This window comes from Cygnus atratus, chromosome 12 (assembly GCF_013377495.2).
Source record: "Cygnus atratus isolate AKBS03 ecotype Queensland, Australia chromosome 12, CAtr_DNAZoo_HiC_assembly, whole genome shotgun sequence".
NCBI lineage: Eukaryota > Metazoa > Chordata > Aves > Anseriformes > Anatidae > Cygnus > Cygnus atratus.
This window is the reverse complement of record NC_066373.1, coordinates 1,548,357-1,564,506: the sequence shown is the minus strand read 5'-3', so window position 1 is coordinate 1,564,506 and position 16,150 is coordinate 1,548,357. Positions and strand designations below refer to the sequence as shown.

Below are 16,150 nucleotides of genomic sequence, written 5' to 3'. Positions count from 1 at the left end.
CGGTGTGTTGGGGCTCCCGTGCGCTCAGCAGTTAAGACAGCACCGTGTTTGTGTGCACCCGTCCTGGTCCTGCCCCAAAACCCTCCCAAAACTGCTCCGCTTATTTGGGGCGGTCAGACATGGAAGGCCCAGAAATGAGAAGCAGCGCCTTGGCTGAGGGCAGACGGGCCCCAGAAGGCAACCAGACCCCGCTGAGGCCTGGCTTTCTTGCTAATCCTTTCGGTGCTCTCCTCTCCCTGCCGAAAGCTGGTGCCCAGGACTTTGTCTGCTGGCATATGTCGTGTAACGAGGTCGGATGCCAGCCCACGCCGAGGCTGGAACGGGGACCATATGCAGCAGTCCCCAAGGCCCTGAAACAACAGTCTGGAGACGGGCCTTTGTGTTCCCTGGCCAAAGCCTGCTGGCCATTTGGACCTGCTGGGGTGCCCATCTTGCAAGGGGGGGAGAGGGTTTTGAATTTGGAGGAGGCGCAGTGGGTGATGCTTTCCAAGCTCCATTAACGTGTCTGCAGCTGAAGCTGAAGCTGCTGGGCCTATTCATCTGTGGGTTTTAGAGAGCTGCCAGCCTCAGACGAGCCTGGCGTGTTTACCGAGAGTCCCCTGTGTCTCTCAGCGAACACGAGGTGGTGCCGGGAGCGGGGTGAGCACTGCAGGGCATAAAGAAGGAAGCCTCCTGGTGCGTGTGTGTGCTGCGCCCATCCCCTGCCCATTGTGGTCAGCGTGGGCGTGGGGAGCATTTCTGGTGAGAGACATCAGCAATCCTCCCATGGCCTCAACTTACCAGTGCACAGCCCGAGGCTTCACACTTGAGTGGGAGTCCACCTCGTATGTCCACCACAACCTCCTTGGTGCAGTCCCACAGCTGGGCTTAGAGCCGATTTTCATTCAAAGCGGACAAAAATTGACCTGCATCTTTCCTGTTATTTCCTGGGCTTTTTTCTCCTTGGAACAGCTGCTCTTTCAAACCAGAGTGACCAGAAAATGCACCCGTGGGGTGAATCCTGTGGAGGTGTGGTGCCACAGGACTCGGTGACGCAGCAGGTCAGTCCGCCCCTGCCTGCAAATATTGCCTTTATTTCTCTCCTGTGCCAAGCAGGGTGCTCTAATCAATCAGGTGCTCCAGGAGAAAAGTCCCCAGGTGACCAGAGGCAGACCTCCATGACAGCACGAGGCCCACTACCTGTGGCTGGGTCGGGGCTGTAGGGCAGGGCACGAGGGGTAACTGGCACCGAACGGGCTGAGATGTACAAGGGCAGCCCTGGTACAGCACGGGGTCACTGAACATCATCCTGGCTTCTTGCCCTGCTGCCGGAGAGATGCATTAAGCTCAGGAAGCCTTTAAAAACCCAGCCAAGAGGTGAAAGTATCACTGATTTATCAGCGAAGACAAGGAGTAGCTGCGCTCCTTGTCGGTCTGACAGCAGGTCCCTGACTCCCCCTGTCCCCTGGCTGGGAGCAGCGTGGGGGAGAGCACGGCTCAGGATTTCTGGTTGGAAATCAAATTTGTCTTATCTGCGGCTTTTGCCTCCCGGGTACCCGGAGATGCTGCCGGTGTTCCCTGCACTGCTACAGCTCCGTCCGTGCTGCACAGCCACACAGCACGTCAGCGAGCGGTGCCTTATTAGCACAGCTCTTTGTGAGATGCCCTTGAGTGATTTTTTTTTCCAGGTGTAAATGCCAGGGGGAGGCTGTACCAGTGCTTCGCATTCTTTCATCTCGGCAGGGTTTTGCCCTTTGTCCCAGCGTGGCTCTGACAGCAGGCTCAGCTCTGCTGCGTGTGGAATACAAACAAACTTCCCTGTGCAGAGCATGACAGGAATTCATTCCAGGCTGTTTTTTTTTTTCTGGTTTTCTTTTTTTTCCCAGTGCTGGATGCTCCAGGGGTCTCTGCAGAAGTTTTGAGAGCAGGGAATCAGTTGCTTAACCTCTCCTCTCCCGGGACATGCAGCTCGGCAGCAGCCCTGCCAGCTCTCACAGATGGGGAGGACTGCGAAGCAGCTCCAAGCTGCGGCGCAATTCCCATCACCTGGCAGAGTCAGGGGGAGAGGAGCCCACACATCGAGACGTCTGCAGCCTTACATCTCTTCGAACGAGCCATTAGGGCAGTCGGAGGGTCTGTGCTCGGCTTGCTGAGCACACAGCGGCTGCCATTAGTGCTAATGGGAGTTAGGCGCGTGCATGGAGAGGCAAGGATGCCCCTGAGCTACAAATCTACTTGGCAATTTTATTATGTAAATAAATGGTGCTTGCACATACACCTGCTGCTGCTGCTGCTTGTGGTGATGTTCATGGCAAGATACGTAAACAAACAGCGATTCCGTTCTAATAGATTTATTTCCTTTCTTGTGAGCCATTAAATTACCTCCAGATTTCATGCAGGTACAAAGCTGTAGCAGCATCGAAATCTTGCTCTGCCTCAGCGGACAGCGGCCTGCAAAGCGTGACAGCCACCTCTTACTCTCAGATATTGTGTCGAGGGGAGGCTGTGAACAGCCTGCATCATGCTCTAGGTATGAGGACAACCTCAGATGTCTGCCTCTTGCGCCAGGGCTCCCACCATCACCCGGCCAGATCCTGCTCGCAGTGCAGGCAGCAGCGAGCCTCCCGGTGCTGGGCTGAGCTCGGGGAATGTGAAAGCCACCTCTGGAAAAGGAGTCTCCATCCAGATCCCTTGGGGCAGCTCTTCCGAGCAGAGGATGAAGCCCTCCTCCCTTCGGGGGGTTGAAGCAGAGCTTCAGGAATTGCTCTGGACCTGGAGGAGGCTCTGGGCTGGGTTTTGCAAGGAGATCCATCAAGGGGGTGTCCAGAGCACCGGTGCTGGGGCTCCCTGACACCGTATCCCTATGGTCAGGACCTGCAGTGGAGCAGCCAGCTCCTGAAAGCTGCTTCGCCTGCTCACAACCACAGAAACGTATCTCTGGGCTGCAGCTGCTGCGCTGCCCTCCTCTCTTCCGCTCTGCGGGTCCGCCGGAGGTTTTTGGCAGCGAAATGGATAGTAAATAGGTAGGGCTGTTGCCAGCCAGCGCGCTGAGGCTGTCAGGGCTGCCGGTGCCAGGAGAGATGCTGCTCCCGACTGCAGATTTTGTGCCACCCCCAGGGCTTGAGGTCGGAGGAGCGCGGTGCCGGCACTTCTCCCTGCGGAAACCTGCTCCCGGTGCGAAGGCTTCGTGCTTCGCCCAGGCAGCACCCAGGTGAACAGGAGCCCTGGAAGATGCTGGGGAGGGGAGACGGCTTCCTCATGAATAACTGGTGCTTTGTTAATATGCATGTGTTTTATAAAGAAGTTTCAAACTCTCCCTCTTCATCTCTGTCTCCCCCCCCCGCCCCCAGGCCAATTTGATGCTTTATTAATGACGGCAGCGCAAACCCAGCGCTGCCCTCAGTACGCTGAGGCGAGAGCGGTGCCTCAGAGCACACCAAGCCCTCGTGCAGAGGCAGCTCATTTATTTTTGGTCATTGGGTTTAGAGAGCGTGGGGAAGGCGTTTCACCAGCAAACGGGTGAAGATAAATGGGCTCGACCAGCTCCGCACAGCCACCCGCAGCAGCAGTGAGCCGCACCCCGGGAACTCAGCAGCTCTGCGCAGGGTGGAAAACGTGTGCAAAAAGCAGAAGTGAGAGATTTAAACTTCACACGCGGGATCAGGCTGAACAGGAACTTTTGGAGGCCTCTTATAGCTCAAGAGAGTGTCCAAGGACCTAAGGAAAGGACGGGGAGGGCAGGGTCGGGTGTTGGTTGTGGTTGGCTTTGACGGCTTGGCTTTGCTTGGCTTGGGTTTTGGGGTCCCTTTTCTCGATCCTCCAGTTCTTCTCTGGGGCCTGTATAGCTGCAGTTGCTGATCTTTTGGGAGTTCTGCTCCTCATTTGAAAGGGCAGGATGCTGCAGGGCTCAGTCCTTGCTTTGCCGTGCCTGCTGGCCCACTGGGTGTAAGGGCTGTGAGCAGGAGGTGAGTGGAGAGCCCTCTGCGCCCAGGGCCCGTAACCTGTGTGAGACAGGACACGCACTGCTGCTCAGCAGGCCTCCGCGACCGGGCCAAAATCCAGAATTTCAGGAGTGCTAATTGCTGTTAATTAGCTACAATTTGTGCTCGTGACCTCTGGAGCAGCCTGCTCCTAGCCAAGATGGCTGTCAGCAGTGACAAACGTTAGTCATTCCCACGCAATAAATCAAGCTAAAGTTGCCTCCGTTATTTAGCCTATCATTTAGCATTTCATTAAATAGATACATACGCATACATCATCCTTGCTGAGGCTGTGTCAATCCCCCTCAGGAGGAAGGCTGCCTCCGATCAATCCCAGCAGCGCGGCGTGCCGCGGAGGGGCTGGGGATTCGCCGCGCGTCGAGGCAGCGCCGTGCTGAGCATCCGTCAGCCTCTACCACGGCGTGCAGCCACGGCGTCACGGGCACTGATGCTCCCCAAGGCAGATGAGGCTCAGAGAGGGGAGATTTCCCCCGGGTGGATCGGACCAAGTTCCCAAAGCGGGGGCTGACCTGCACCTGCCCACAAGGTGCACGGCGGGGAAGGTGTCTGCGGGGCTGGTGCTGGGCTTTCCATGAGCTCCGGCTTGGAAACAACAGCACATAGGGAAGGAAAGGTTTTGCTGTGTTCAGGGCGTGTTTGAGGCTGAGAGGGGCTTGTTCCTGGTTGCTCCTTGCTCTGTTTGCTGTTGGCTTTCACGAAGCTGGAAAATATCTTATTTTCCCATAGAAGTAAAGGAGAAGGGGTAGCATTAAAAGCAGCCAGGGGCTACAAAGAGCAGCAAAATCTCTACAGTAAGTATTTCTGGGCACACACAGCCCTCACAGCACTGAGAAACCCGTGCACCACCACGGAAAAGCAGCAACTGCCCTTCCCACGATGCTGACGACTCGTGGTGAGCGTGGTGGTGCTGAGCAGAGATTTTGGGTGGGAGATTTTCGGCTCCCCATCCTTGCCCAGGTCCAAGCGGCTAATGGCAGCGGTTCCTGCTTGTCCATGCGGCACCAGGCGTTCGGTGCCCTCCCTCTCCCAGCGCTCCATAAATAAATTCCCCTAGTCCATCCTAGCACACTGTATCAATCTTGTTTAATAGACTGGAAAGCTTATTGCATGGCGGCAGGTCGCAAGGAGTGTCGAGGTGATGGATTGCGCCTTCCCGGAGTCGAGCGTCGTTGATGTATAATGAAATATTTATGATTTATTCCAGCTAATAAACTGGAGTGAAGTGTGTGATGTATGTGAGCAGATGGGGGATCTATTGATGCGGTTTTCATTGTGTGGAGGGGAGGGAAGGGTTTGTGTCCGCAACGCACACGTCTCATGCAGCCTCCCGTCCCTCAAGGTGGACACTGCTGCAGGGAGGACGGATGGTCTAATTCCTATAGATGTCCTTCAGCACTCTCTTTCTACGTGTTTGTCCACCCCTTATCTCCTCCCATGGCTTTTCCCAACCATGGGAAGCCTGCAGCAGTGGACAGACACCGTCTCTTGGAGCATTTGGGGCTGGAGCTGTGCAGGCTGCTTGTGCTGGCAGGGCTGGAAGGACCCCTCCTGCCTCTCCCTGGCGCACGGCACAAAGGCTGGGGGGGCCTCACTGCATGCTCTGCAGCTTCCTTACCTACATCCTTACCTACCTTGGGAGACCAGTGAGACACTGAGCTGCCCTGGGAAGAGCAGGGAAACCTGAAACCTGAGAAAAGAAATGCTTGTCCGTGAGGAGCATGGGGAACACATGGACCTCGTTGCCGCAGGATGCTCCCAAAGCCAGAAGCTTGGTGGTCGGAGAGGGAAGGGACATTCCTGGGGTCAGCTGCTGGGTTGTGTGTAACACCCCAGGATGGACCTGATCCGTAGGCAGGAGCCTGATCCTGCCCAGCATCTCCAGGAGAGCTGTGCCCAGAGGCAGCACCCTGCCTGCCAGCTGTGGTCCCGCGGCTGCAGGATGGCCACGACGGCCTTGGCTGTGCCCCTTCGTGTCTCTGTGCACGTTTGGCTGCGTTCGTTCTGGTGAAAGTCTGGCCCCGGGACAGAGCTTCATGCTGCCTGCCTGCAAAGCACTGCTCAGGCAAAGGGGATGTGAGCCCACAGGTTTTGCTCTGCTCTCCAAACTGATGAGGGTGTCAGGATTAGAGCTCAGGCTCTTCACTGCCTGGAAAATAAATCATCGTGTTAATCACTGGTGTATGGCTGCCAGCGAGTGAGCTTTGCCGTGGCCTGGGATGTACCGGGAGCATCAACAGCCATTTTGGGGAGGGAGAGACACGCGGGAGTTACTCCGAGCAGCGCTGCTCCCCCCGTCCCTCCGCTGTCCTGCCAGCTGTGCCGTTTCTGCCTAATTAGCCTCCACATCAGCGTACTTTGAGATCCTCAGCTGAAAGGCACCAGAGAAGGGCAAAGACTGATTATTCTGCCTGCCTCAACACAAGCTTCCCGGGGAGCTGCAGCCAGACCCCTGCCCGTCCCTGCGACACAGCAGCTCTGCAGGCATGGGCTGTGCAGGGGGATGCAGGGGAAAGAGTGCCTCTTTCTGTCCTTCCTCTCTCAGGACCAGGAATCGCTGTGCAGGAGAGGCAGGGGATTCCTCCCTCGGTTTGTTAAAAAAAGGCTGAAAGGCTCCCCGAGGTGCAGGTGTGGAGCCCGCCAGCAGCAGGCATTAGGATGTGAGCACAGAGCAGCCCTGCCACCAGCCCAGCAAACTCCTCACCGTAAGCAGCGGGGTGTCCCGCATCCCACCCCATCCAGGGGCACTGTGTGGGGACTGTCCCTGTCCCTTCTGTGTCCCTGCAGGTCCATGTCTTGTGGAAAGTGGCTTTGGGAAGTCCCTGCGCTCCAGCCTGGCTCTCTGAGGAGCACCGTCTCGGGCTCTTCACAAAGTGTCAGCAAGGCGAGGCTAATTTGCAAAATCTGACATGACTCCTTAACAGAAAAAGGTCTAATTAATCTTAGAAAGTGCTCAAACCTTGTTCTCCTGCTGGCAGGGAAGAGCCTGCCAGCCCCCCCGCACCCCCGCGGTCCTGCAGGCGTTGCTTTCCTCCCGGGCTCTCCACGCTCCCGTCTGCGTGCAGCCACTTCTGAAAGCTGGAGGAGCCACTCCGGCAGCCAGGAAACTGTTAAACAAGCAGCTCCAACCTGCTGGGTCAGCAGGCACCTTCCACCAGGAGCAAATCACTTAGCAGGTACCGTGGGGTGGGAGGAGGAGGCCCGTGGAGCACAATTTGCTCGGGGCGAGGGCTGTGCCCCACGCAGGAGGACGTTTGGTGGCAGCTGATCAAGGCTCTGCAGCTCCCCGTGGCAGGAGGGTAAAATAACCCGCTTCTTGTTTCTCAGCAAAATAAATTTCCCTTTCAAAATGCTTTGTTGTTTCCTGATGTGTTACGGTGGGCTGCCCTCGATCTGCAAAGCACCACGGCACGGCGAGCAGGAGGGGCAGGGATGTCCACAGACCCTCTTGACCCTGGTGACCAGAGTCCTGGTGTCCCACTCTCCTGTCCCCAGGGGCCCTGTGCACCACCTGCAGGGCCGCCAAGCACCTCTCCTACTTGGTGGCCTGACCCCTTACGAGGGCAATGCCACCGCTGTTCTCCAGCGACTGTGCCTTGTAAAAGCTGGCCTCAGCGTTTGTTTTTCCCAGCAGATCCCAGCACAGTCCTGGCTCTGCGTCCAGCATGGGCTGAAGTCGCCTCTCCTCTGTGTTAGCCTGAAGGGTCTCATTTTTCCTGTGCATTCCTGCTATCTCAGAACTTCTCCAGGTCGCTAAGTATTTCATTGCTCCGCGTGTTCTCCCGGTCAATAGTTAGTTCAAATGTTTGTTCGCGACACCTTTGATGTAGAAGCCTTGCAGTGTTTGCCAGGAACAAGCTGACCAGCGTGCGAAGGTGTTAGCACAGAAACTCCGGGGAGCGTTTGCTGCTGTAGCCCTGCTCCTTGGAGCAAAAAGCCTTTGTTCAGCGTGTCCTGGGGAGGCTGCCCGGGCGCCGGGTCAGCCACTGAGACCTCTCCGCTCTGCGAAGGAGGAGGTGCACAGACCAAAGGCTGTAGGGCCTGGGTGCTGGCAGGGCCACAAGGGCTCTTTTGTCTTTGCAACAAGTATTTTGCAACTCGAAGGAACACTGCAGAAATCTCTGGGGCTGGGGTTGGGAAATAGGGTCTCCATTGCAGCTTGGCCTCTTTGGAGAGTTTGCCTGGGCAAGGCACGCATCTGAAGTGCAGGAGCATTTCCAAGTGACTCTCTGTAGCCAGCCCTTCCCTATAAATAGAAACGCTTTACCCCAAAGCCTCGTTTTTAAGACAAAGGCAGTCTGCTAAAGGCCTTTCACGCCTCTCAGCACCAGTAGCATGGTTCGTGCCGGATTGTGGCCTCCAGGGGCTGATCTGTGCCGGTGTGGGGTGGTCACAGCGCAGGCTGTGGGCTGGTGGGGATGTCCACAGCGGGCTCCTGCGGGTGCCAGCAGGCATGTCCCTCCCGGTGGCTCACAGCCCTGCAGCCTGTGACACGCAGCACCCTCTGAGCGCCCCGTCACGGCACCCCCGCCCCCCCCCCCCCCCAGCTCAACTGGTGCAGGAGCCTCCTCAGCATGCAGCTCGACAGAGCCTTTAACATCTCGCGGAACAGATGCCTGCTGAGCGTCTTGAAACAAATCCAAAGGTAGCAGTGACGGCTGCTGTCAGGGAAACAATAATCCCGTGGCCTCGCCAGCATCAGCTGTGCCCGGGCGCCGGCGCTGCGCGGCGCACAGAGGCTCCTTCTGCTGCTGCTTTGTTGGATGGAAGGGGCCCGGCGGAGGTGTCCCGGGGGAGCAGAGGTGGAGACGTGGCCGTGTCACAGGCTGCAGCCTTCTCATCACCCAAAAGCTCCTTTCCCGTGCAGCTGGCTGTGGGGAAGGGAACGCTGCCACTGCCTCCCTGCTGCGGGGGGGTTCTGGGCACAGGGACATTTGTCCTGCCCCGCTCAGGAGCAGGACCACACAGGTGTTGAGCCCGGTGTTTTATCAACCACGTCCACACACCCCTCCTGTCCCTGTGCTGCAAGCCACCGGCACGGCCAGCTGGAAAGCGCGGTCAGCAGAAACGTGGTTTGGAAGGCGGTGTCGTCTCACAGCAGGGGGGCTCCATCCTCTGCTCAGAAACGCCACCCGTCACCTCCGGTGTCCCCAGCCAGCCCGGGAGGAGGTACCCACACACGCCTGGAGGCTGCTGGGTGAGAAACAGCAAGCTGCAGCCCTGCGGAGGTGGGAGCCTGCATAATGGAGTAGAATAACGCGGGGAGCCGTGGGGACAGAGCTTGATGCTGGCAGCAGGGCCGCGGGCAGGAGCACCGCCGCAGCAAGGGCTGGGCACGCCGGGCACAGAGAGACCCGGGGGGGGGGAGCGAGCAGCTCCTGCCACGGGACTTTGGAGCAGCATCAGGTTTGGAAACGGTGCTCTTCACGCCGTTCAGAGGCAGCATGTGGGGGAGAGCCATTAAGCAAACGGCAGCATCCTTTTAACCAGTCTGGCTGGCACGGGAGGTCCCTGCTGGCCTGGAAGCCGTGGCGTGCTCTGTCGCTCCGGCTGCGCAGCGCTCGAGCCGTCCTGGTGTGCTCGGCTGGTGGCAGATGGCGCGGGGCAGAGGGTAATGTGGCTGTCCTCGGCGGACGGCGGCCCCTGCGGCGCCACGCGCAGCGAGCTCCCTCCTGTCAGCGCGGGGAGTGACAGCAGGGCCCTGGCGCTCGGAGGGCAGGAGAGAGGAGACAGAAAGCGAGAGACGGGGGGGTTACAGAGCTCATCGAGAAGCTCCCTGTAATCATAGTAATGATACGAAACGCCTGCCGTGGTGGGAGGGCCGGGAGCGCTGCAGATGGGGCTGGAGGGTGTCCACGTAGACTGGTGTTTGGGGGGCCACAGGGACCGAGGAGGGGGGCTCCTCTCCAGCCGAGCTCCCCCCACCCATGCTCCGTCCGAAGTGACCGTCACCTGTCACCTGTCACCCCCTCCCCTTGCTGCACAGTGAACATTTGGGGGGGCAACTGCTCGGGGAGCACACGGGGAGCATATTTGGCAGTCAGCAGCGGCAAATCTCTAGCACAGGGCACACACCTCAGGGGGCAGCCGCCAGCAGCCCCTGCCCGTGCTCGTGCCAGGGACGGCAGGGGACGGCCATGTGGGGACGCTGGCAAACACCAGCCCAGAGCCAGCTGCCGCCCAGCTGAGCCAGCCTGGCACGGCGCCCAGCACAGCGAGCCCGCTCCTGCGCCAGCCCCGGCACAGCGCCCGCCTCGCACGGCACAGCCGGCACAGGTAGTCGGCGGGGCCGGGAGCTCGGGCTGCTGCCAGCTCAGGTGTTTTGCTGTGGTGCTGACGTGCCCCGACATCCTGCCAGGGTCCCTCTGCTGCAAGCGAAACACGGAGACTTCCCGAGCTGGAAATACTGTCTGAAGCCAGGCGGTGCGCGGGCTCATGCGTGCCGCTTTGTGCGGTGCCGAGAAGAGAGCGTGGTGAAACGCGTGGCCCTGGCTGTTTGCTGCCCTGGCTGCTCCTGCAGCAGCTTGCTTTGCAAAGCAGAGCAATCAGCCGTGGCTGACACCTCACCTACAGACCACCCACTCAAGGGCGTGCAGCCGTGGGTTCAGGTGTAAGGAAAGATGCAGGAGTGAGCTGACCGGGTGGCCGCAGCGGTTGGTGTCGGGACACCTCCCGCCTATGCGCCCAGCCCGCTGTTTGGGCCGTTCTCCCCCATCCTGAAATGGAGGAAAATGCAAATGTGGCAGCTTTGGTGTGCTTAAATATTGAAGAGCAGCATGGGCACTCTGTGTCATTGAACCAGCGCTGAATTCCCTCTCCTCTCCCTGTCTCCTCTGCATGCATAAGCAGCTCCTGATCTCGCTGCTGAAAGCTCATGGCTCTCCAGTCCCCCCCGTACCACATTTTAATTAATGTTTGCTCTCCAGCCCTGTGTCAGTCACACATGCTACAGCACTACTGGACACAGAGGGCAGTTTATCATGGCGGTCATGAATTCCTTTCAACCCCAAGCAGCCAGATACCCAGAGAGTCCTGGTTTCAAACTCTCCCACAACTTTAAAATATTCCAGACAGCTCCCAACATCGACGGCCATGTGAGTGCCAAGAGGAAGGCAGGCAACTACACGAACAATTAATCATTTCCTGGCTGACCTGAGCAAGAGGAGCTGCTCAGCAGTTGGCATGTGCCAGCTGAAGGGGGACACGACTCTTTTGGGGAACAGCCCAAATTTCAGAACTGAGTGTGATTTTTCATTGCTCTGCCACCGTAAATCTCTAAGCGTTTGCTGCCTCTGCATGCACCACGTGCAGTCCCTGCGGAGCGTCAGAGGTGAGCTGGGAACTAGACTTGTAAAGCTGCACAGCCAGTAGGCACCTGCATCACCTGCCTCTGCAGGGCAACACCGTGAGGCCCTGGAGGAGAGGGGACCTCATCTCTGAGAGAGGGGAATGGGGAACATGCAGGGTTTGGGGAGCAGGAGGCATTGGGGAGGCTCATCCCTGGGCCACCCGACGAAGTCCCCAGGTCTCGGCTGCCCCAGAGCCCACCCGGTGCACTTGGCACACTCCCTGCACAGCCTGCACCCTAACCAGAGGCTCAGGGGTCCTTCCGGCTCCGTGCCCACCGGGTGCTGCGGTCTGGGATGCTGGGCTGCCCTCATTCCCCAGGCTCTGAACAAGCACCTGGACGGGGGCATCAGCGAGAGCCACCCTCTGCAGCTCCCACAGCTCCAGGGTTAGCGCTGCAGCCCCGCAGTGCCCGCGGACCCTTTGCTGGGAGCTCTTTTCCCACTGCCAGAGCCGTTGCTGTGCCTGCACTCCCCAGCCAGCAGCGTGCAAAGCTGCAGCAGGGGAGCAGGCTGGGTGCATGGACACGAAGGTGGTGCACGTCATTAGGGCAGCACACGGGCTGCACGGGGTGTTGCCGAGGGCCCCCCGGTGCTGCCATCAAGGCTCTGAGACTGAAATGCAAGGTCCTGAGCCCCCCCCCCCGCCCCTCACCCCCCGGTTGGCAAAGGCTCTATTAGCAGGATGTGAGTAATCATCTTAAGTAGCTATCAAAGTGCAACAGCTTGTTAAGCATTTAGCCAGGTTGTGCTGACATGACCTCTCTCCTCAATCTTCCCAGCCTCAGCGTGAGCAGCTAATTACCGGAGCACACCTGCCACACGCCTTCTCCCCCACCTCCTGCCCCCCAGGAAGGACAAAGTCTCACTTCGGGCCCTCTCTTCTCCCTGACACCGTCCCCCACCCTATTTTGTGTCACTAGCAGCCGGGCAAGAGCCGGGGACAGTCTGGTCCTGCTGCTGTGCACCGTGCTGAGCGCACTGGGACGTGTGTCTGCCTGCAGTGGTGGCTCCTTTCATTGCTTCCATGTTAAGGGATTTGTGGCTGCACAGCCTTATTCTTCTTTTCCCCCTGCAGAAAAGGGATGCCTGCTCCCCTCTGTGCATCCCCGGGTGCAGGCTGTTGGGTGGGAAGGCTGGCACCCACCCCAGGGGCTCTGCAGATGCTGAGCGCGGCTCCTGCGCACGGTGCCACCACCCGAGCCTTGGGTGCGGGATGGAGGGGACAGCAGAAACAGTGGGAGCTGGTGGAGCAGCCCTGACACAGCCCCCGTTGTTTCCCAGGGGACACGGCAGCCTACCAAGACGGCGTGTACTGGATCAAGGGCCGCACCTCGGTGGACATCATCAAGAACGGCGGGTTCAAAATCAGCGCTCTGGAGGTGGAGCGGCAGCTGCTCGCCCACCCGCACATCACAGGTATGTGCGGGGGCTCCGTGGATGGTCCTGGGGCCATGCCCAACAAGGAGCACGGGAACGTGTGGGGTCCTGGTCCTGAGGTGCAGGCATGGGGCCACCCAAAGGCTCGTGCTCCAAGGCTGCTGCCCTGCCTTCCCATCATCAGGCCCTCGTCTAGGCAAGGAGCAGGCGGCATTTGAAGCCCGCCACCAGTCGTCTCTCGGGGCCGAAGCCACGGGGCTCACAGCTGGGTGCCAAGTCAGCAGCAGCTCTCATCTGACCTTGGAAATGAGGCTGTAATTAAATCTGTGCTGACCTTGCACATGACCCTGCGCGAGGGGGTGGAAGCGGTGCCCCTGGCTCAACACCGCCGTGTACATCGCATCCCCCTGCTGACTCCGAGTCGCTCCAACCCTGGGGCTTCCTGCCTTCCTCGGGGCAAAGCTCTGTTCCTGGAAATCGCAGCAGCAGAGGAGTCCCTGGTGTTTTCCTGCCGTAGCATCCCGTGCCATCCTCCTCCACGCGCTGCTCCTCCAGCTCACCGTGGTGCTGAGCTCCCCCCTGCCCCCAGGACCTGCTCGCACTCCTCACCTCGAGTCCTGTGCTCTCTCTGCAGACGTGGCTGTGATCGGGCCCCCGGACATGGTCTGGGGCCAGCGGGTGAGCGCCGTGGTGCAGCTGCGCAGGGGCGAGATGCTCTCGGTGACCGCCCTGAAGGAGTGGGCCAGGTGAGAGGCAGCGGGGCTGAGCACGGCGAGGGCACCGCAGGCAGGGCCGGGGCGGGCAGCAGGGACAGGAAGCACCTCAAGGCTCAGCACCCTCACCTGGGGACGTGTCAGAGTAGGAGAGAGGGGTGGCAGCAGTGACGCTGTGCCTCGGGTACTGGGAATGGCAGAGACGCAGCTTCTACCAGCAGGTTGCCAAGCACAGGAGATAATGGGAATAAACGAGTCTCTCACCCCAAAAGTACCTGTGGCAAATGACTCGCCCCCACAGCAGCAGGGCCAGGCCTCTGGCAGCCCTGAGCTTACCGCCGACAAAGCGCAGCAGGGAGCGAGTGCTCGGACGGGGCTCGGCAAGGGGCACTCTGTGTTTTCTGAGCAGTGAGACCATTTGCTCAGCTTTTTCCCAGGGCTGCTGCAATCACCCCTTGCCTGCCTCCCTACCTGCTGGAAGCTGGCCCAGAGCAGGCCCCAGCTAACCCCAGAGACCCTCCCCAGGGGCCTGGAGATGGGGGGGGACACCAGGGCTCACTGGCCTTGCGTGGAGTCACAGCAGCAGCAGGGACCTGTGCCTTTCTGGAGAGCAGGGCACAGACAGCAGCTGGCCATCCGGCACGGTGTCAGCCTGCAAACCCCATTGCTCGCATCAGTTCCATTGCTCACACCAGTCCAAGAGCAGCCAGCACTGAGGTCTGGGGCATCAGCTGCAGGAGGAGGAGAGCGTAAGCTGGAGCCAGGAAGCAGAATCGCCAGGTTTATCGCTAATATTCCATTAGCGAAATATTTAATAGCAGATTCTTTCTTTTCCTGGCAACTCCCTCCTCCAGGCTGCGGATATTTTTGGCGAGGCTGGCGCTATTTTGTAAGCGGCAGGAGCACTTGTTTCATCAGGGGCTGCACAGCCAGCCAATTAAAGATTTCTCCTGGATTTGCAAAAATCACAGTTGGGGGACTGCGATTTAGCAAATGCAAGGAAGATGCTAGCTGGCCGGCTGCTGCTCTGATTAAACAGTTGCATAGTGGGGGGAAGAGAATCGAACAAAGAAACCAAACCTGCACCCGTGCTGCTTGGGCAGAGGGGCCAGGACCCCACTGGGCATCCCTCCTGCTGCCACCCCTGCTCGCTGTGCACGCCTTAACCCTCTGGCTGCCGGCTCTCTGGGGCTCCTGCTCCTCCAAGGCAGCCCACGGCCACCAGCAGCTTTTGTTTCTTCGTGCTGATGTCCTCCTGCGAGTGGAGATTCCCCTTCGTGGCCAGGCTCGGCCTGCCTGGGTTGGCGTGGATGCCACCGGCTCTCTGGTGCGTGGGGCTTCTCCATGTGGGACCCCACGGTGGCTGCTCATCCCTGAGCTTCATGGCAAGGACGTTGGGGTCTCCGGCAGATCCTTCATCCCCACTCTGTGGGCATGGCCCTCGTTACTCCTGCAGCCGTGGCAGTCCCCGGAGAGAAGCTGCTGTCCCCAGAACCCTTTAAGCAAAACCCACTTGAGGCTGTGAGGAGGTGACCACGGCGCTGGGTGCCCAGCACCAGTGCTGCTCCCTGCAGGCACTGCTCCTGCTCTCCCCGTCTGCCTCTCCCTCGCTCCCCGTCTCTCCCCTTTATTTTTCATGTCACTTACATTTGCCTGGCCCTTTTCTCGCGCTCCCTGGCAGGAGACACATGTCCCCCTTCAGCGTGACTCATTTCGCAGCTCTGGCCCCCAACTGCGTTTGCCGGCGCCAGGCGCCACCCCGAGCTGGAGACGTCCATCTGGCCGGGGGTGCTGGGGGCAGTGGACAAGGGCTCTGCAGACTTGGCACCTCACGTTAGAGCCGCTGCCAGCGCGCTGCCGGGGCTGGGCACGGCCCCAGGCTGGTGACACACGGCACAGAAGGCAGGAGAGCCTCCCCCCGCGCTCCGCAAAGGGCACGGGGACAGCGCGCCGAGCTCAGCCTCCCTCCTGCAGCAGGCAGAGCCCCACGGGCTGTGACACAGCCTGTCACCCTGTCACCAGCACGGCCCAGAGCTGGCCCCCGAGGGGCTCTGTGTGGGGACAGGATGGGGACAGGCGTGGTTTCAGCATCCTTAGTGCCACGGTGCTGTTTTCCCCTGCCACGTCTAATGGGGAGGATTGAGGAGTGCCCGTTAACGGCGCTGCCTCCTGATCGCTTGCTGGAGGCTCTTGTGCACCCTGCGAGGGGTGAGCGGTGTTTTGGGGTGCTGCAGGGGTGCGTGGTACTCACTGTGTCCCGGGACATGGGCAGGGCGCGGGCACCGAGGGCGACCCAGCACAGGAGTGCCCACACCGGCGGGGCTGGATGTGGCAAGCAGGACGCAAAGCCTTGGAGCAGATCCTCTGTGGGTCCAGCAGCTTTTGTGAGGTGTCAGGAGGGGCTGGAAGCACAGATTTCAGTCAGCTTTAATGGCTCCGTGTCTGTGTTGCAGGGAGACCATGGCACCGTACACCATCCCCACCGAGCTGATCGTGGTGGAGGAGATCCCACGCAACCAGATGGGAAAAGTCAACAAGAAGGAGCTGCTGCAGCGCTTTTACCCAGCCTAACACACGGCCTCGGGCCAGGACCAGGAGCCTGGGGGTGCTCCACTCGCTGCCACATCCATTTCCAGGGGCTGAAGTGGTGCCAGCAAGGATCAGCAGGGGCAGGTCTGCGCTCACTGCACTCCTGTCTGTGAAACAAAGCCCAATAAAAGTGAGATTCACCCTG

At 59.6% G+C, this 16,150-nt stretch overlaps 1 protein-coding gene across 2 annotated transcripts in view; it reads left to right on the top strand.

The window, feature by feature from the left end:
• Positions 1–16,150, top strand: part of ACSF3 (acyl-CoA synthetase family member 3) — a 58,505-nt gene extending 42,355 nt beyond the window's left edge. For both annotated transcript variants that reach the window (XM_035566312.2, XM_035566311.2), the window contains 3 exons: positions 12,608–12,742; positions 13,338–13,449; positions 15,870–16,150. In XM_035566312.2, the coding sequence (XP_035422205.1) occupies positions 12,608–12,742; positions 13,338–13,449; positions 15,870–15,987 (365 nt within the window). In that variant the 3' untranslated portion in view covers positions 15,988–16,150. The remainder of the gene's footprint in view (positions 1–12,607; positions 12,743–13,337; positions 13,450–15,869) is intronic.